This window comes from Hydractinia symbiolongicarpus, chromosome 1 (assembly GCF_029227915.1).
Source record: "Hydractinia symbiolongicarpus strain clone_291-10 chromosome 1, HSymV2.1, whole genome shotgun sequence".
Taxonomy (NCBI): Eukaryota; Metazoa; Cnidaria; class Hydrozoa; order Anthoathecata; family Hydractiniidae; genus Hydractinia; species Hydractinia symbiolongicarpus.
The window spans coordinates 15,804,959-15,825,614 of NC_079875.1; the positions used below are offsets into that span (position 1 = coordinate 15,804,959).

Below are 20,656 nucleotides of genomic sequence, written 5' to 3' on the forward strand. Positions count from 1 at the left end.
CTAGGTTAATATTTTTTATTTGATACGGGGTAGGCGAGACAATAACAACATCAATTAGGAGAGGTGAGCATTGAAGTTGACATGATTAAATCAGGTTCTGTCATCGGTCCTCTGTCATCTGTGGCTACTATTTCACCCAACTGATAACCTTGCTGGCTACTGTGGGCTATGTGCTTTGTGATTTAGTCGTAGCTATTCTAGAAAGGCGTCTTTTAGTTTTTGGTGTACTATTAATGACTTGTTATCTTACTTCTAGCTAAACTAGCTACAGCTAAGTAGTGGTGCTGCTGGTGGAATACAAGTTATCTCATCAGGTAGGAACGCTAGAGAGTTAAGGAAAGACATTTCTAAAGCATGTTCAGACACTGGTAAATACTGCTGTTTCTTATTTACTTGCAATCAATAAATAAAGGGTTGCAGAGCTGGAGGACATCAGGGTCCCCTAGTTTTGCAAGCCAAAAATTGTAGATGCTCCTTTTGTTCGAAACGTAATAGAAATTAAGTTCTTGTGTGTTTCATTTCTTCCAATCAAACAATTTTATCTTAGCAGGCACGGTATGGCCAGGAAACGCAAGACAAGTTCAGGGGTAGACAAGGCTGGATAGGCAACACTATATATACCAAAATAAACTGCTTTTGAAATTAATTTCTAAAAAATCTATAACTTAAATGGAATCTTGTCTGAGTCATTATAACAACATAAGGTAGAACTTTGCGTTTTTATTTATTTTTGGAGTTTTTTTCAGCCTTATTTTTTCTTATTTTATTTTAAATAATGAGAAAATAACTTTGTTTTTACCAGAATATTTTTCTTTAATTACTCTAAAATTTATGTTTATGTTGCTAATGGAGCTGTATAATCAAGCATGAATATTATTTTGCAGTTGTATTATTACAGTACAGTCCAGATGTAAGCGTACGTGTATGCTCAACTTGCAAAAATAATTGCTTTCATTAAAAAAAACAATAGGATAGCAAGTTCCTTTCAAATTGCGCGAAAATAATTGCTTCGTGTTAAAAACAAAAGCATAGCGAGAAACATTGTTTAAAAACAATACTCTGCGCGAGAATAAATTAAACGCGAAGGCCATTGAATTTTATTTTTTTTTAACAACGAAACTAATTATAGTAACACGATTTTAATCTGATATATTTAAAAAAACACAAGCTCTTACTTTTAAAATGCGATCTAAAAAAGCTTTTCTATAGCGGTTTTTCGTTTTTAAACTTTCAAAATGCGATCTAAAAAAACATTTGTATCGCCGTTTTTCGTTTTTAAACTTTTTAAAATGCGATCTAAAAAAAACATTTCTATCACCGTTTTTCGTTTTTAAACTTTTAAAATGCGTTCTAAAAAAACATTTCTATCCTCGTTTTTCGTTTTTAAACTTTTAAAATGCGATCTAAAAAAACATTTCTATCTCCGTTTTTCGTTTTAAAACTTTTAAAATGCGATCTAAAAAAGCTTTTCTATTAGATTCAGATCTATTTTGTCCCCGAAGTTGTGGAGCAAAATTTTTGCTCTATGCAACATTTTTTTGCTCCATTACAGTAAAAAAAATAGATATGGGATGCAAGGAACTTTTGTCATGCGCATGCAATGGAGCAATGTGGCATAGCACGTGCATGAAAACATTCTTTGTGCCCCCTTAGCTTTAGGCTCATGTTCTTTTAAAAAGTTTTTTATAAAATGCGGGTATGACAGAACGAAAGTGCATATGTTTTCCCTGTATAACTTCTTTCTTATTTTCCATAAAAAAACACCACATTTCCGATTATTTAGAAAACCCAAAAACCATGAAATAATAGCATTTTTTTACCTTTTTTTTATTATTAATAAGAAAAAAGCAGCCCTTATGGCCCAAATATATATATTAAATAAATTTATGAATACCTTGCATATCAGATAAACATTGTTTTGATGAGTTTTTCTATGTTTATAAACAACAAATTAAATTTCACATAAGAGGTATTAATAAAAACGGTAAAGACGACATCATTATGCAGTCTAAAATATTTTCTTCTAAATTAAAACTTGTTAAAAACTTTTATATATATAAATAAAAATTGAAAAAATAAGTTTCTTAAAGCAAACGACTGATAACTAGTGAACATTGCGATTTGTGATAAGGCTTTTTTTCCAAACCAACTACCTCGTCTAGTTGCATAATCTAGAAAATCAACCACAGACACAAGGTATTTATCACATGCTACTTTCGTCCAATGGATTTTGCTAACCACTTCTTGTCAGATCTTTCAGCTTTGTCATTCAGGTGTGTGCAGAAGAACTGACCACGGCTTTTCTTTGAGTGTCTTGAGTTCAAACACTTAAAAGTTGTATTAAAGAAGAATTCTTTGTTCATCACTAACATACTGCCTGGCAATGAGTCCGCGGTCCCTAGAACTGGGAGCCGCAGACGAACCCACTACACTACGTTTGGCAATATGTTAGTGATGAACTCAGATAGTTTATCCGGATGGTGTGTATACATAGGTGAATATTTGTCAAAGCACATTTGTATTTCATTCTCAACAGACCTCTGATCATGAGGGGCGAGTATAATGCGTGTAAGTCATATTGTAGAAGAACTACTTTGTTCATCACTTACAAGTTGCTGCTCAAATCAAAATTTTACATGCAAAGAAATTGGCGGAAATGGTATGCCTGCACTTTTAACATTATGAAATGGGCTTCACTTAGCTCTGCTAAAAAAAGAAGCGTTAAAACTTCGAGTTTGTTCAATAACAAACATAAGTTGCATATCTATTCTTTTAGAATAATTATCGACATTCTCAACTAAACAGAGTGTGCTGATGATACAATCCGCAAGGTTTTACCGAGCCCTACATATTCTTAAATATTATTTTTTATAAGAAATATTATTTTTTAATATGCTGCTACTTGAAAATAACCTTATGAAAAATAGCAGCAGGTCTCCTGAACACTTAGATATTGCGATTTTTATCTTTTATTATTGGATGTCATTATATTATAACTCAGATTCCAGTTTAAAGTGAATTCTGTTAGACAAAGTTATAGACTAAAAAGGGCATCATTCCCAACCTAAACAAGGATTAAAACAGACTAACAAATAGGTCAGCCTTTCAAGTTTAACCCAAAAAATACAAAGGGTTAATTTACTATTTTTATCTATAAAAATATTATGCCTTTGTCTTTCTAGACTATTAGAAATAGATGGACGCATTAGTGAAACTTTTTAATTGGCTTTGTTGTATAAAAAGGTACTGATTTGTTTTTATTACAATTTTTTTAAAAAGAAGAAAAAACCCTGATATGTATACAAAGCTCTTTTTCCATAACAGAATATGATAATAGAGATTTTGCTTTATTAGTAATGCTGACCCCGAACCTTCTCATTATGGCAGCATTAATTCAGGAAGTGATCCATATCAACAAAATATCCAGACTGTACGCATTGCAGCGTTTAACGTACAACGCTTTGGTGCAAAAAAGTTTAATGATAAATATGCAATTGATATATTACATAAGGTATGAGCTTAAGGTCGAACAGCTTTTGTTCTTTTGTTGTAATGTTTACCTGGCTTAGAACCTGACAAATTACTAAGGTATAAGTTAGTAGTTTTCTTGTGAGCCCTACTGTGTTCTTTAAATAAAATGTGAATTTTTTTAGATAATTTCTCGTTATGATCTTATTTTGCTACAAGAAGTACAAGATGGGAATTTAAAGAAGATCCCTTCTTTTATCAATGCTCTTAACAAGTAGGTGTATATAAGTACACTAACATGGAATTTTCTCGCATATCTTTTCTTTATCTTTTCTGCTCGTTTTTCTAGTATATCTAAAAACTCTTTTTGTATAGGTTTTAAAATCATTTTTACTCTATAACATGTTAATTGTTTTGACCAAAAACTGTTCATCCTATTTTTTGACTAATTGCGCTGTAGCTTAGTGGTTACAGCTGCCACACTTTTATGCAAGAGAAAGAGTTCGTTCCCACTTGGTGACGATTTAATATGAATGAGTAACTGTTACGATAGCTCTGGGTTAACCCCAGCCATGTGAGGAAAAGAGCGGAGATAGCAAATTGTGTGGTAGTTGGATATTGCAGGGAAAAACTCAAACCTTAGTTTGGTCTGCGTATATCTTAAAATAAGCATTAAATACTCCAGGACTCCCCATCTAACCCATGGGCTTTCTTGGAAAATCTATGTAGCAAATCTACTTATATATACTGGCGCAAGTCTACTTTGAAAAAAGCTTTTATGTAGTGGTTTCACCAACATTGAGGGAATCTAAAAAGGCCTTAATTTTTAAGATCCTCTAAGATGGTGAGGTGAAAAAAAAGTCCTTAAAATTGTCGTTAAAAGGTGTTACAACAAAATGGAATGACTATTTTTTCTTTTTTTCTTTATTTTGTTACATATATAAAGCTAACTTTTATTTCTTAATATTTTTTAGAAATTCAGGCCGTTCCTACAAATATGTTGTTAGTGATTATCTTGGAAGAAAAACTTATAAAGAACAATATCTCTATATATACAGGTAGGTTATTTTCGTGACAGCTAATTGAAAAAAACTTTTACTTGGGGAAAAAGTAGATGTAAAAAATATTACGTAACATCAGGACAACAATTATAGTGGAGTTTTATATTATTTCATTTATATATTTATTATCTATAAACAAATAGTTTAACAGGATGGCCATAAAAAACTAAATACATAAAATACAAAGTTTCTGTTCTTCCATGGGTCTTTGACATAACACGGGTAAATAAAAAAATGATAAAATAAGTAACCAAAAATGATTTTTTTGGTTACTTATTTTGCAGTGTACATTATTAAAAAAGTGTATGGTTGTTTAAAAATTTAAATTCCTTACCTGATTCAGCGGACCCAATTATTGCCAGTAAGTTGTTAAATTCTAGTGCACCATTAAAGTGAAATCCTCTTCTACACGTTTAAGGTTTCGTAGGATATGTTTTTTGTTATTGTCAAATGATTTCAAAGTAGTTTTCGCATGTTTGTCCCTTACTACAGTTGATACAGATACGCTTTTTAGTCAAATCTGCAATGGCTACGAAATGCAATATTTTTGCACATTTCCTTTAAACACGAGAACTTTAGCTCAATTTTTCCAGATTGTGAATCTTCTTCTGGCACTTTTTTGATGGAGTTTCAGTGATAGATAGATACTTAATAAAGAAACTATGCAGTGCCAATTTCTCAACATTTCGTGTCAAAAACACCTTTGACAAAAAAACATTGTTTTCATTTATTTCAGAAGAAACACTCTCGCGTACAGCATTTTAAGAAATTTATTTTATTGAATATCTTTAAGCTCGTTAAAGGCGCCTCTCGAGATAAAAATTAATTTTTTTAGTATTAACTTTAATGGCCTCCTTACTTCATTGCAAATTTCAAACATCTCTCTTTAATGTAATACTTGTATATATGCGCAAAAGAAAATGCATTCATATAAGCATTGAGGTGAAGTAATTTGTGTTATTATAACCGTAGGGAAGACATTTTTGAAATATCTGATTCGTTTCATTACGATGATGGACCTGAAGAACTGGGAACAGATACATTCCAACGTGAGCCGTTTGTTGTGCTGGTAAAGGGAATGAAAACAGCAGGTAGAGAAATGATCTTAATTTCTTCATGCAAATCTTGCCTTTTCCCAACCCTGTTAGTTTTAGCTTTTAACGTAATTTTACTCGCCACAACTGCTTCCACTCGCCACAGCAGCTTCCACCCCCCACAGTGCTTCCGCTCGCCACAGCTGCTTCCGCTCGCCACAGCTGCTTCCGCTCGCCACATGCTCTCACTTTCCACATGCTCTCACTCGCCACAACTGCTCTCACTTAAAACAAAAAAATTTTCAAAAAAGTTAATATTCTTACAATAAAGGTTGCAAATTTGTCTGGAGAAATGTTTTTTTGCGAGTATAAATTTTGAGAAAAATTAGTCTTCGCGAAAGGTAGTAAACGCGAAAATAGATATCCATGATGTATGTCTAAGGGGTCTCTTGGTCCTTGAGCCAACTTCATTAAAAAGACGAAATACCCAACGGAACAAGGTCTACGGGTAAATTTTCATTGCACAATTTATTTGCGAAAGTTAGGTTTTGACCATACGCGCAAACTGGTATCCTAAATTTTTTTTCCTTCAGTGCAACAATTTCTATTCTATTTAGTGTAGCATGGATATACAAAAGTGTACCTACTTATAAGATAATTTATTTTGTTTAGTGAAACAATTCGCCATCATTGGGGCTCACTTACAGCCTAAGTTTGTAGAAGAAGAATTAAATGAACTGGTGAATGTCTACAACACAGTGGTGAAAAAATGGGGAGTTGATGACGTTTTGATCATGGGAGATTTTAATGCGGGTGGAAGGTACAAATTTTGTTGTTTTATCTGTCCTTAATATACTGAACGTGTGTCAACACCGGATTCTTTTCACCGATTCTTGCAGGGGGACAGACCTTAAACAAAAAAAACTCTGAAAAATTTAAAATTTGCATGAATTAAATTTCGCAAATAGCTTATTTCAACATATTGTAGGGCAATGAACATAAGACCAAGCTTTTTTACAATTTTCCACTGGGCCTAACTTTTGCGACCAATAATCGCGAAATCGCTAAAAAACTTTCGCGAAAGTTTCTGTTTTTAAAATATGTTAAAGATACTATGCACATAGTATTTAAAGTGCAGAAACTTTCACGAAAAGTAACTTCCGCGAACAGGAAAATTCGCCAAATTTTTACATTTTGCGCATATGTGACTATTATTAGATTTTGCAAACATGTGATTATTATTACATTTTGCGAACATAAACATACGCTAAATAATGCCTCGCGAGCATAGCCTTAAAAAATCGAAGATAGAACCTCAAAACGTAAATTTTTTTTATTAAAGGATACTATTGAAATTGAGATGGGCCATTCTTGTGAACTTTCTAAAGAATTGTATGACCTCTAAAGAATTGTATGACCTCTTTGAATAAAACAAAAAAAAATAAAAAAAATAGAGATTTTTTCTTTCGAAAACATTAAATTTTGCAAATTAAAGAGAAACTCTATTTGCGTTCATGGCATAAACTGTCACAAGTTTTTGCAAACGAATCTTTCTGCACTAAATGTATTTTCAGTTTTTAACGCTAGCTTTTTAGATTTTTACTATACATCATAAAAGAGGCGATACACGGTCAAATAAATTTGATCAAATTTCTATCACTAACTTCAGTAATGAAACAGCTTGAAACTTGCTTTTTAAAGGGAAAAATTAACGAATTAGCCAGTTATAAGTCGTTCGCAAAATTTCGTTTCCACTGAGTGGAAAAGAAAAAACGACCATCCTGTAAAAGTTAATGTCGCGGGAACAAATCTTTTATTACCTTCAACTGCGAAAAGGAAATGATGGCATTCTGTTTTGTTTTAATGTGGTGCTTTTAGTTAAATTATATTATAGAGAGAAAGATATAAGAAAAGAAGCTATTAAATTAATGTGAAGATGTTTTCCTAGAAATTTAACGGCAGATAAAAAATCTCAAGATGTAAGGCAGAATAAAATATTGCAGTGGAATAATGAAATTTTCCGTGTTTGAAATGTTGAAATGTGGAAATCAAGTCTTTGTTACTTAATTCCGCTAATGTCACCTAAAATCCTACAAATCGTGAAAATTCACATCCGAGATAATTTCGAGCCATTTTGCCTTTGTTCAGTGTCGGAGAGCATGAGCAAATAAGGAGAATGCCAGAACAGTTCGTGACATATTAATAACCGCTTTAGAATTCTTTTTATCGAATTTTTCGCACTGATTCTTTTAATTTCAGCCATATCTCAAAAAAGAAATTAGCGACTGTTGATTTGAAAACAGATCCCAAATTTTCTTGGTTGATTGAAAATGAAGACACAACAGTTGGAAAGAATACTTACACCTATGACAGGTTTGTTTGTTTGTTTGTGTGTGTGTTTTTATTTGTTTGTTCCTTTTTGTTTGTTTAATCCGTCTATAATACCGTCATTTTTGTCTACGGAGTACCAAAATGGGCAAAATTCCAGTCATGTTAACAAAGTATGTTTTTCTGTAAATGCTATTATATAAACAAAAAGAAATACTCTCAATTTTAACCCTCATTATTTTGTTTCTTTACCTGGTTTGTATTCCGCTAGTGTACTCTATGGAATGCCAAAATAGTCAAAACCCTTGTTATTTATTTTTTTCATTTCACGTAGATTTTGTTTTCGCTGTTTGGGTAGAGGATATGTGTTCATTGATTTAAAATTTAATTCTTTTTATACTTTTAATTTTTATATTTTCACTCAGCACACTGATGTCGCCTACAAGAAATTTCATTGGCTAGAATATAAATTTTACTTTTTAATACTTAATCTTAATTAGCTGCAACTAACATCACGAATTAATATTGTGACACATAAACGAATGATTGACATAATATAATTTTAAAATCCACCATTATTAAAAAAGCCAAATGAAGTACCAATATAATGTCTTCATTTGTTCTTCTTTAGAATAATTGCATCCGGTGAAATGTTATTAAAGCATATACCAAGACACAGTGCAAAAGTTTTTAGATTTGATGAAGAATTTGATATCAAAGAGGTAAGGGGTGTGTATTGCTAAAGGGGGTGCCCTCCTCCCTGCCCCATACACCCCCTGCATTTTTTATTCAACGAGGTATATATACTATATAACAAGATGTGTGCTCATTTTCTCCTTTTTTGTTGGAACCTCTCTAAATACTTGCATTGTCTACCGATGCTTTAAATATAATTTTGTGACGTAATCTTACTTTAGCCATTACGAATTAGCGACCACTATCCTGTAGAGATTATAATTGGTAAGATTGATTTCGTTATCTTCGAAGTAGTTTGTAGAATGTACTGATACCTGCTTTTATTCCCTCTTGCTCTCTCTTAATTCCATCATCCCCCAACCCTATCCAGAAAGTTATCACCCCACTTTACTACGATCTACACCCCACCCCGGTTTTTTTACTCCTCCCTCCTATGTACTATTTTTTTCAGCCGCAACCTAGTTGCACTAGAAAATAGAAATATTCGAGATTCTCCTCTATGTCTTATCTTGTGGCATTTTTATTTTACATTTTCCTATCTTCAAGAAAGTGCTGATAAAAGATGATGTACTTTATATTGAAGAATAACTACTTTGCTCGTCACTAACATAGTACCTGGCATGAATCGGGATTCGATCAGCGATCCCCAGAACTGGGAGCCGCAGACGAATCCACTATACTACGTGCACGTGCGGCACATATGATAATTCACCTATGATATACTTTTTAGAAAAAGCGCCAAAAGATGAACTGTAAGCTGTATGCTGTGTAGCTAATTTTTTAAGAAGACAGACGTTGTTAATAAATCAGAAGCGCTCGCCAGACAAAACTTACACAAGTACTTGAGTCGCCATAAAGAAATATTTCACGAAGATATGTGAAGCTACATGGTCTCTAGAATAACCGAAATTCAACCTCCACATTTTGCACATATAACAACACGATTGCACATTACGTCATACCCTTTAACATTACGTCATGCAGAGTGAATACTTATTTATTTTTGAATACTCATACCGAAAAGTCACTTTATTGTACTGGTACTGTTATCAATGTGAGTCTTTTGTTCTCCCATGTATACATTAGATATACATTGGCATTGGCCACCCCGTTTCCTTCACGTGGTGTTGGTTGATCCGTAGCTGCGATAATGGCACTTGTTAAACAAGATCGCTCTGGACTGAAGCTCAGAACTAGTGATTGCGAAGTGAACCCTGTAAACGCTCGGCCACGCTTTGCTGTCTCTGGAGCAACAATCAAGTATGCTTTTTAGTTTATATGGGGGAAATATTCGCGAATCTTAAAAATTCGCGAAATTTGCGAGATAAACTTTTGCGACGTGGCAAATCAAAAATATTTTTGAGAGAACAACTTCGGCAAAACTTAGAATCTGTTTTTAAAACTGGAGATGTTTTAAAACTAGACTTTTGCGAAAAAAAATTTTTTTTAAAAAAAAATATGTAGCCAAATTTTCGCGAAGAAGCACAAAATTCGCAAAACTTTTTCTTGTGTAAGATGTTTTGGCTAATGTGCATACACGAAAACGAAATAAAAATGTAGTGTGATTTTTTTTAAAAGAAACAACTGAAAATTTATATTAAATATCTGGGATCTCCGTTATACTTTTTTGATAAGAAACTGGCGAAGGCTCTTACTTCGAAAGTTTCTTAACAGCTTTCCAATTTTCTAATTTATACATGCTGCAATTTGCATAGTCTCGCAAAAAGGACTTGCGGTCTTTTAATTATATGTGCATGTTGTATATTACTGCTTCTCTGTAATAATAATAATAATACCCCCGTCGTTTGTTTTGCGCTCTGTTTCGGATCTCCAGTTTTTCAGTAACAGACGAACAAGGGAGATACACGACAGGAAAATGCCCGTGAGTGTTTTCACGGGCAAACAAGTAGTCTCGTATAATATTAGCCGTATTTTGTCTGTCTGATCGCAAAAAAAGTGCCGTGTAATTTAAAGACGGACGACCCCGTGAATTTTTTCCACGGGTTAACGACTAGTCTATAATAATGGTTTTATTTTGTTCAAAATTCTAAATGACTGCTGTATGCTGAGATTTTTCGACATAGTAATGTACAAAACGTACAAAGACCAGAATTCCTTGTATGTTTTTTTAGACTAACGACTGATTATAAATATGTGTTATTGCGCAAAATTGCTTTGTGCGAAAAAAAGCACGAAATAGCCAACCATAAAATGCGTGTAAAGGTCAAAGAACACAGAGACCATTAACCAGCAAATTTTGCACCGATGGATTATTTTAAAAACACAGTAGAAAGAATTATTTAAATCCGAAAAAAGGTCTTTTGTACGGCTACTATTAGTAGGTACAAACGCTTCTCACATTTCTCCAGTAATATAGCTCTACTTTCCTATTCGTGTTTTTAAGTTGTTACTAGATTTGTTAGCTGTTTTTTAAATTTTCTACACACCTATGTAGATAGGTGCAGTTTGTATGGATACCGGATGCCTATATAAAGGGAAAGTACCCTACAGGTATAATCACTGAAGTACCTCAAGGGAATTAATTTTCGCGAAATTCGCGATTTTTTTTTCTTAATTTTCCGCGAAATATAGTTTCCGCGAATATTATTGAAAAACTCGCAATTCGCGAAATTCGCGGAAATTAATTTCCGTAAAATAGAACCACATATATTATAAAATGTGAATTTCAACTTTATCAACCTTTAGTTAATGTATCCCTTGAGAAACGGTTATATATTGAGAAATGAAATGCCATCGAATCTTAGGGAAAGATCTGCAAAAAATCAAATAACTTGTGATTAAAATAAATAAAAAAATCAACAGAACAAAACATTATACAGAACAAAACAAAGTAAATCTCTCTTCACAAAAGGCTTGGTACAAAATGTACAATTTTTACAGTTTTATAATTCTTTACATTTCTTTATATACATATATAATATATATTTTATTTACTGGCCAAACTGACTTTGTTTGTTAAATAATAGTTCATTGTGTATGATATATACAATTTGAGATAATTTCGTCTACCGTGTGATTATCTCATGCCGCCATGGGCAAGATAAATTCCGCGTAAAGCGAAATCAATAGATATTTCATTTTTTTGCATCTGTTTTCATATGTATTTTTTACTCCATTGTTTTGAAAGTAAGTACAGCAGCTAAGGAGACGCCTGCACATATGAGGATACTTGGTTTGATCCAGTTGTACGTGTTCTGTTTGTGTTCCACTGGAAAGGTCTTATTGAATCCCTCCTAAAGTAGCAAAACAAATAAATTTAAAAGTAATACACCATTAACACATGTTAGCCACTCCTTTTTAAAAGAGCTAGAAAAATCCTGAAAAAGCATAAAATTTTCCTCAAAACTGCTTTAAAAATGTTCAATATTATACTATCCTTGTTCTCCCGAATTTTTGTTATATTTTGTTTAAAAGAACTTTCAAAACAATTTTTTGACACAGAAGAGGGTTGCAATCAAAGAAGAAAACAAACAGGAGAATCTTCAAGCTACAATGAACTCTAAAGTAAAACCAGCTTTTTTATAATGGCACTTACTTCTCTTCACCAAATAAAAATTTCTTTAATTCCTACTTAATTTTGCGCAAAATATCCTCCGTAAAATACTTCCCTAATATCCCTAATTGTACCCTATCCCATCCCCACCGGCCTGCACCCCTATTACTTGGTTACCTTACAAGCTTTAGACATAGTTGTGTTCTTAGTGTTGCATGTTTTTTTAACGTAAGCTCAAAGTTATCTTCCCCAACCTCGAGCCCAGGGCTCTTTGTCCCCTCCTGTTATGAAAAAAGGGAAAGAGCCCTGAGATCGAGGTTGTAATCTTCCCCTAATTTATCGTTTGGTCTAGTTAATTTATTATCTTTAGCTTTACTTTAAGTAAAAATAACTTACCCAGCCGCCATTTTCTTCGATCCAACTTTCTTTATCAGACAGGCTGTCAGTTAACCAATCTTCTATCTCGTCTATTTTGTCTTCCTGATTCGTTTGCCAGAACCATTCAGCTAACTTACCACCGAACGTAAACAAACTAACGACCCTTCCCCAGTTTAAAGGTTTCTTATCCAATACCTCTTCTGATACGATTTTAAACGCTTGTTCAGCATTTTCTTCTCGTATACGCATATTCTCGCAAACTGTATCAAAAAATTCTATATTCGTTTTCTCCATTTCCATACTCACTTTTCGGAGAGTTTTTGCAGTTTTTATAAAAGGTCTTAAAGTTTGAATATTTTCGGCAGATTCGTCAGCCGTAACCGTCGTAGTTTCGATAATATTTCCCGTTTCGGCTGTTGTATCGCTACTTAAGACTGAACATGCTTGCACAGATCGTCCATAAATTTTATTGCGTAAAAAATCGTTAGCCAACTGTCGAATAAATTCCTTGTTACTAGCTGTCTCCGTTGTGTTGGCTCGAAACTCGTTTAGGTAATCTGTATCGTCATAACTAGCTTGTCTTTCCAACTTCGGTCGAGCGCAAAAGGTTGTTTCATTCATCTTGAATTGATCGTTGTTTTTTTTACACACCAATTACGTCTTTCACTTCCAAACTTCTATTGCAAGCAAGATTTCCTGACGTAGCTTCGTTTTTTTATATATATCTTTTTCTTTTTATTTCCCTTTCTAGTTTTCTATTGTTTTGAAAAGAAGAATAAAGTACAGTGTAAATATTTGATTCTCTTCACAAAACAGTTATCAAAATGAGTGTTTTGTTTATGTTTTGTATCAAGACTATGCTACAGTTATATACAGGCTAGTTTATGTAAACACTTTTCTAGATCTGCAAAAATAACATGATTCCACCAGCTAAGTTCTTAACCGACTTGGTACTCTAAATTGCAATGAAGTGATAAAACACGGAATACGTAGAAACAAATTCCTTGCCTATTTTTATTTTTTCTCTGAAAATGTATGTTCGCCGTCGTCAAAATGTGAACGCTTTCGAGCACAACCTGTGTTAGTATATAACAGGATTTTAAAACTATATTTATTCACTCCATACGAAAGTTCATTTTATCCTGTCTTTAATTGGTACAGAGCTGATAATAGCAAAACTTTCAGCTCTGTGAAATTCACGCAAATTGGTTTTTTTATTATTATTATTATTATTTAATGGCTTTTCTACTAATAACTTCTTGGTATTTAAACACTCGATATGGTTGCCTAGCAACCTTGTTAATTCTTAAGAAGTATCAGCTGTAAACTTTAAATGACTTTTTCCATCAGAATGATGTCACTCCTTTATGAAAATGAAAGTATAAGTACGCGGGAGAGTAAACTAGTTCCCAGGGCTCTTTAGTCACTTTTAGTAGAGAGGAAGAGTGAAGTTGGCGTGAGAAATATTCGTTTAATATGATGGAGCCAACAAGACGATCGTCTAAATGTCCCTTAGAAACTCAGGGTACTTTGTTTAGAAAGTGTTAATTAAAAAGAACGCATCAATTAAATTCATAGCCATATAGCAACCTTTTATAAAGCACGTTAAAACAGCCTGAGAAAGTACAAGATGTCCTGGTGATGAGTTAGAAAGAGAGAGAAAAGTCGTAGGAACGAGTTTGGGAAGAGTATAGCAGTGGAAAGTTTGTGTGTTTAAATCAAACGATTTGTAATCGGTTTCTAAAAAGTAACTTATTTTGGCACATTTAGTTTCCTTAGACTTAAAAAAAACTACAGGAAAAAGTACCAACCTCTCTCTCCCCACTCTCTGACTCCCTCCTTCCGGGCTATCTCGCCTTGTGTTTATAAGGCGTCACAATTAAATTTGTCAAGAAGTGCTGGAAAAGAAGCTAAGAGTATGGAAACGAATTTATAAAGAAGCGAATACTAATAGAACGTTTAAAAAACTTATCCTCCTCGTCTCCTTTAAATAAAGTTAGAGCTCAGGCTTCAGAATGAAACGACATTTGAGAGGTCTTTTTTCATTCTTTACCAAGTTTAAACTCATTTTGTGACGAAAAAAATTTACTTGTTTCTTGAATGTTTCACAGCCTAATAACACATTTTTGGCAAAGCCTTTTAATGCAGGCAATTAATTGGCACCGCAAAATTACGGTAAAATACCTTATAAAAATATGAAAAACACACGGTAACCGAAACTTGTAATTTTATACAGAAAGTGAGGACAAAAAGCCGGTTAAAATTTTCGTTTCGTTTCTTTTTGCGGGGTAAAAATAGTTTAAATAGTAATTTTTAGAGCTTCCCTTTATTTTATCGTAAACTGAAGAACTGTCAGAATTAGAAATATATTAATAAATATAATAATAATATAATAATAATATAAAAGCTAGACGAAATAATAATGTAACACAAAAGAAAAAAAGTTATCAAAATTATGCTAAACTTAAAACTATATAAACAAAAATATTTATTAAGTATTACTTTAGCGACACTTTTATCGTCTTTCGAGAATATCGCTGTAATTCAGATTCACAATACAACCAGATTAACAAAAAACTCAAAATATTTTTTATACTTGCTCTTGTCAGCTTTCTTTTACACGCTTGACTGGATCTACTTAAAAAAAAATCTTGTTCGTGCGCTCTTGAAGAATTAAATTCAATCTTCAACCACATCTTTAGCAAACTTTCTTCACTATATATAATTTAAATGCAGTCTAAGTTATTAATAAATAAAAAGTTGAGCTGGTGCTACGATACAATACTGATGTGAATTTCGCAACGCTCTCAATGAATAGAAAAACCTATATATATAGATTTTAATATACATTATATGCCTTCCCTTTTTGCAGATTTTTTGTAATTTACAAAAGCCCCTAGGATTTAAATTCCGAGCATACCACTTTATTTTTAAATGCTTCTAAATATATTACACTACAGTAATTACGTTTCATGCGCCTAATTACCAGACCTTTTACTATCACTTTCTTTGAGACAGTTGCTTTAATTTTACTGGTAATGAAGTTGGTATTATAGCAAAGATGGACCGAACAGTAGTTTTCAATCCCCAGAACCGTATGACCCCGTAGTTTTTGGGGAATACCAAAAAACTACCGTGACTTTACCGGGTACGGAACACTCTTCATATTTTGCAAGTAAATTGCGGGTATATTTTAATGCCCAAAAATTAATTTTGTTAAAATAACCTTGAAAAATGGCAAATGATTATAGGTTCAGCTACATAGCAACCAGGGAAGCAGACCTCCCTCAGCCTGCTCTCCCAATACCCCCATATTTCGAAAAATTAAAAAAACCCAGCCTTTTCTATCAACAAACGATGAAATCTTATAATAAAATACATCGTTTTTTAGAGGGTCTAAACAGTCAGTTTTTGTACATTTTCAACTCTCTAAGCTAACTATGTTGCCCCTCAGGTAGACAAATAGACCTCTCCACCTCTTCCTTCCGAAACGTTTTAGCTTCGTACAGTCCATGGCTTTTTTTTACAAAAAAACGTAAACGAGAAATAAACCTGTAATTTCGTCTAATTTGGTTTCTATAGACGACAGCCAACATTTTATCTGCTACTATCATAATATTTTAGAGTCTATTGCTACAACTTTGAGATGTATAGAAAAAAACTTTATCCTGTTATATGTTTATTGCTAACAGTTTTCAAAGCTCTTGAACTGATTTCAGATATAAGCTTATCAATGACGTCATTTTTTGCACTTTTGCTTTCATGTATAGCACTTCATCTAAACCCAATAGATATTTCGTGCAATGTGTCCATGAAGTTACCAAGCACAATCAAGAAACATTATCCAATCCATCCTTATGTTTCTCACAGAAAGCCAGTTTAACCTTGGTTTTACGTGTAGGTCACCTTTGATTGACTATTATAAATCTATTTTTTTATTTCACACACATGTCACGCATACTACAGCAACTACGTTCCCAGTTACTCTTTAACAAATCATATAATCACTGGTAACGAGGTTGATATTGCACCATATCTTTCCGCCCGAAGATTGTTTTTTTTTGTTCTTATTTTGTACTTCAAGGAAAAAACCAAGCTGAAATTTATCTTCACAGGAGGCTAGAAACAAGGCGACGATTAAAAATGCCATCCTACGCCAATTGTTAATGTATTCTCAACCAACATTCATGTTTTATTTATAACCTATTTCATCCCTTATAAATATGGCGTAATCATTCTTGAAATTACGTCAAAGAAGATAGTATTTCAATTGAAGTGTTTCGTAGTAAGATGATTGAATGAAGTGAAAGATGAATAAGTAACCTCGTCTCCAGGGTATTTTGTATCTTTTCTGACATCGGCGCAATCCCCGTGTCAAAAAGATACAAGATGCCCTGGGATCGAGGTTGATGAATAGGGTGTTTTGAAACAAACTGCAGAGCTATACAATTGTGGTATCTTTAACTTGTAAAAAATGAGAAGGAATATGATTCGGGGAAGGAAATTGATGAGCGTCCTTGATAACCATTTAGTCTAAGCAACTTCATTCCTAAACTTCAGGAGTTTGTAATACGATCGCAATGAAGCGCCACCCAGGGCCAATTGGAAGATGTAAAAAGGCGGATGATAAGCGCTTTCTTTTCTAACGAAGTTAATCCATAAAAATCTTTATATTAGAGATCACGTTGATAATAATACTTTAAAATTCAAGGGACTCGGTCCAAGGTTTCTAAAAATCGTAATTTCGATCAATTTTGCACCCAATTAATTTCTTGTAGTTTTTCAAATCGCACATGTGGAAAGTCCGTTAGGTAAAATTATTTATGAGGTAAAACTTAGAACAGAAACAAAAATATTAACAGTACAGGGGCTTCCCTATTTTACGGTCCATAATTGTCTGGGATTTACTTGGAAGAAACGTGCATTGCTGTATTTCAGTTTCATTTTAACAACTATTCTTCGGTTAAATCACAGTTAAATATGAAAAAAGTTTTGCTAAAACATCATATGCACCACTATCGATTTTTTGTTGTGTGAAGTTGTAAGAACTCTTCATCACCGAATTTATAAATTTCGACACCTATCTTTTGTCCCTCCACTCGTTCTAAACTCGTTTCCAGGACCTTTCTCTTTTATTAATATTGAAGACTAGAAATAAATAAAAAGAAAATTTCGCGCTGTTTTCAATATTAAAAACTGAAAACCTGAAAACGAGTCTGACTCTTCCAGATTAAATCTCTCTGTTTTATTTAAAATTTCGTGACGTCAGCATTATTTATTATTATATTCAACATTTGGCACAAACAAACTGGTAATTTCCAATAAAAATTTTTGTGTAGAATTGTACTTTCGCTTTGCGTTTTTTTGTGTTATTGCTACGTTATGTTTTTACAACAAGAAGGTAAATTAAAAAACTGGTTGAAAATACTGGCAGCCTTGTTTATACGTTTTAACACGATTAAAAAGTATATTTCTTATGTTGTGTTAAGTTTAAATCAAATTTCAGTTGTTATCCTGAACATTCGCAATTAAAATTTCTTGTGAATTTGAAAAATATTTTGTGATCATTTAAATAATAAGAAGAAATCATATTTCTCAAGGACATATTTCGTACTTATTTTAATCAAGAAAAATCCGGCAAAACTTCGACATAGAAATTTTCGGACACATTTTTTTTTTATTTCAGCGGAAAAATTTTTGGACAAGATTTATAAAGTCAAAAAATGCATGTGTAAGTCTTTTAAACGAATTTTAACCGAATTTCAAAAGTAATGATTACGGGAAATGACACAAAAAGAAGGCTGGAAACATTTATAGCCAGTAACCCAATAAGGGTGTATAGGTTTCACAGTTAACAACTTCAGCGGTATATCGATAAAATTAAAAAAAAAAATTCAGACGGCAAAAAAAATCCGAAAGTTTTTCCGTCCGAAAATTTTCGTTCCTTATTTATAAGCAAATTAAAACAGTCTGTCAAATTGCAAATAGTCAGGAAAATGAAATGAAGAGAAGTTTGCTTAGCTGTGACATGTCATTCCGCGGAATAAAGAACCTACAGAGAAGCCCTCCTAAACACCTTTCCTCGAAATATCCATGTTTTCTGTTCTCCAATCCCCAACTTCTTCCAACGCATCTATTTGTTAATTTTAGCCAATATCGTTCCCAGGACTTCTTTGTCTCTTTTTTGCTTTGGTAAATTCGATAGCAGAAAAGCAACCTTGATATGCGTGGCTACTTCGATCCCAGGATCTGTTGTCTACTTTTGCATATCAAACGTCGAGACAAAAAGCCCAGGGGCGAGGTTGGTGCGTTAGAAGTCAACAAGAACGTAAAATGAACCACAGGTATATGGTTCCATTTTACACTCTAATCTGATAATGACATATTCCTGTGTAATAATTAAGTACATCGAGCGAAATGTGCGGTGAAATAGGTCATTATGGATAATTTGAACGTAATTCGTTAAAGATTTTATTTCCAAGAAATACAGTAATTAAAAACCACAAATTCATTCAAACATTGAGTGGTATTGCATATAGCATGCATAGAAAGGGGGTTGTGCGATAAAGAGGTCGTGAAAAAATGTTATGCGAGAAGAAGCTTGCATAGAAAAAGGGTAGAAGGAGGTTGAAAAAAAATTATCAAAAAAAAAAAAAAATGCATATTAAAAAAGTTGTACGGGAAGGATGTAAAAGAAAGAAAAAGGTTACGTACGAGCAACCTCGTTCCCAGCGCGAGTTGTCTCTTTTTTTTTGTCCTGATGTCAGAATTGATGCCCTGGACACGAGGTTGACCTATGAACTAATTTGCGCAAGACTTCGGCGAATGCTGGCGTATTACTACTAACCCGGGCTACTACTCAAGACTACTATGGACCAACCTCGTCGCCAGGCCAGATTGACCTACTGACGACTTTCTTAATATATTACTTGCACCTAATCCAATTTTATGATTTTACAACTCTAACTTTTTTGGTCTTCTTAAATGGTAACCGTGGTTCTGAAAAAAAACGTTTGTACGGAAAATCGGGGAATTTGACAAAAAATTAAAGTTGAATAACCTGAAATTGCCCCGGACAGTACGGGACCATTTTAAGTTAAATTTTTGCGAATCCAGACATTTAAATATTTTTACAAAAACTTTTTCTCGAAGAGTACTTATAAAACTAAAGGTTTTTTCTCAATTCCTCTAAATTCTGGAAATTTGGCGTGGTTAGCCATCCCAAAATTGAATCTCAAGCAATTTTGTCACAGAAAAAAATAAAATAAATTTTTTTTGAATTATATAGATTTTAATTTCTTGTGGTTCTAATCTTTGCTTGAAACGAGACCAGCACTGCTCAGAAGCAAATTGTCCTGGGAATGAGGTTGCGCGATTAATAAAATAATATCAACGTCCATTAACATTGACGTCATAACAAAAATTTCTTGGAATTTGCGGCGGCACGAGACTATTCGTATCAGTTTCATTATCGGGTTAAATTTGTATCGGTTTCAGTATTAATTTGTATCGGTTTTATTTTCGGATTCAGACTCAGCTTTGGGTGTGTCTCTATTAGTTAATGACAGTTGACGTAATTTAACTCAATTTTGACATTTTCAATAAAAACATCTTCTGGATACATTCACAACCGTACTAGTTTCATGTTCAAATAATTTTTGAAAAAAATAGGGTGTGTATTTATGCTAAAATACGAGTTTTGCTCTCCTGTTTCAAATATCGCGAAAAGGTGTGATCGAAATCGCGTAAATTTTTGATTTACGAAAAGGCATACTATACTGCTGTATTGCATCTGCAGTGCAATAACATGATCGCCAATGGTTGATTTTCTGCATATTGTATAATTCGACTGTTGATAGGAGCCATTAATGAACATCTTTCAACGCCCTTGTCTCTTTTCGATATACGCTAGAAATGAATATGTCGCATTGGGAAGGTTAAAGCTCCAGTCAGAAAATTGAACTTTGGGCAAGACAACAAATTATTTATCTCTTTAAGATTATCATTTGCTACGATTACTTTACCCAAGATATCCTATTGGGTACTGCTATCAATGAGACTCATGCGAAGGGAGTCCTAGTGCATTTAAAACATTCCCGACCCTAGAGCTTCTTGAGATTAAATCCTAGAAAGTAGCGCTAGACCCGTCTGGTCACGTGAAAAATACCCCACTCTAT

The 20,656-nt window shown here is 33.2% G+C and overlaps 2 protein-coding genes across 3 annotated transcripts; one reads left to right on the forward strand and one right to left on the reverse strand.

Annotated features, from left to right (window-relative positions):
• The first annotated feature begins 8 nt into the window (after positions 1-8).
• Positions 9-10,386, forward strand: LOC130642558 (deoxyribonuclease-1-like). 2 transcript variants are annotated; one of them, XM_057449532.1, is made up of 12 exons: positions 9-63; positions 257-368; positions 3,183-3,243; positions 3,355-3,511; positions 3,654-3,742; positions 4,443-4,526; positions 5,502-5,620; positions 6,236-6,383; positions 7,823-7,936; positions 8,523-8,613; positions 8,809-8,851; positions 9,318-10,386. In XM_057449532.1, exons 3-12 carry the CDS (start codon positions 3,197-3,199, stop codon positions 9,341-9,343), a joined length of 918 nt encoding a protein of 305 aa, XP_057305515.1. In that variant the 5' UTR covers positions 9-63; positions 257-368; positions 3,183-3,196; the 3' UTR covers positions 9,344-10,386. The 2 variants fall into 2 exon arrangements, with proteins under 2 accessions (XP_057305515.1, XP_057305514.1); XM_057449531.1 differs by having other exon boundaries at positions 257-314.
• A 1,040-nt stretch (positions 10,387-11,426) lies between these two features.
• Positions 11,427-13,441, reverse strand: LOC130642584 (apoptosis regulator BAX-like). The gene is made up of 2 exons (XM_057449533.1): positions 12,498-13,441; positions 11,427-11,841 (listed from the first exon to the last, which is right to left on the reverse strand). Exons 1-2 carry the CDS (start codon positions 13,098-13,100, stop codon positions 11,716-11,718), a joined length of 729 nt encoding a protein of 242 aa, XP_057305516.1. The 5' UTR covers positions 13,101-13,441; the 3' UTR covers positions 11,427-11,715.
• Positions 13,442-20,656: the final 7,215 nt, after the last annotated feature.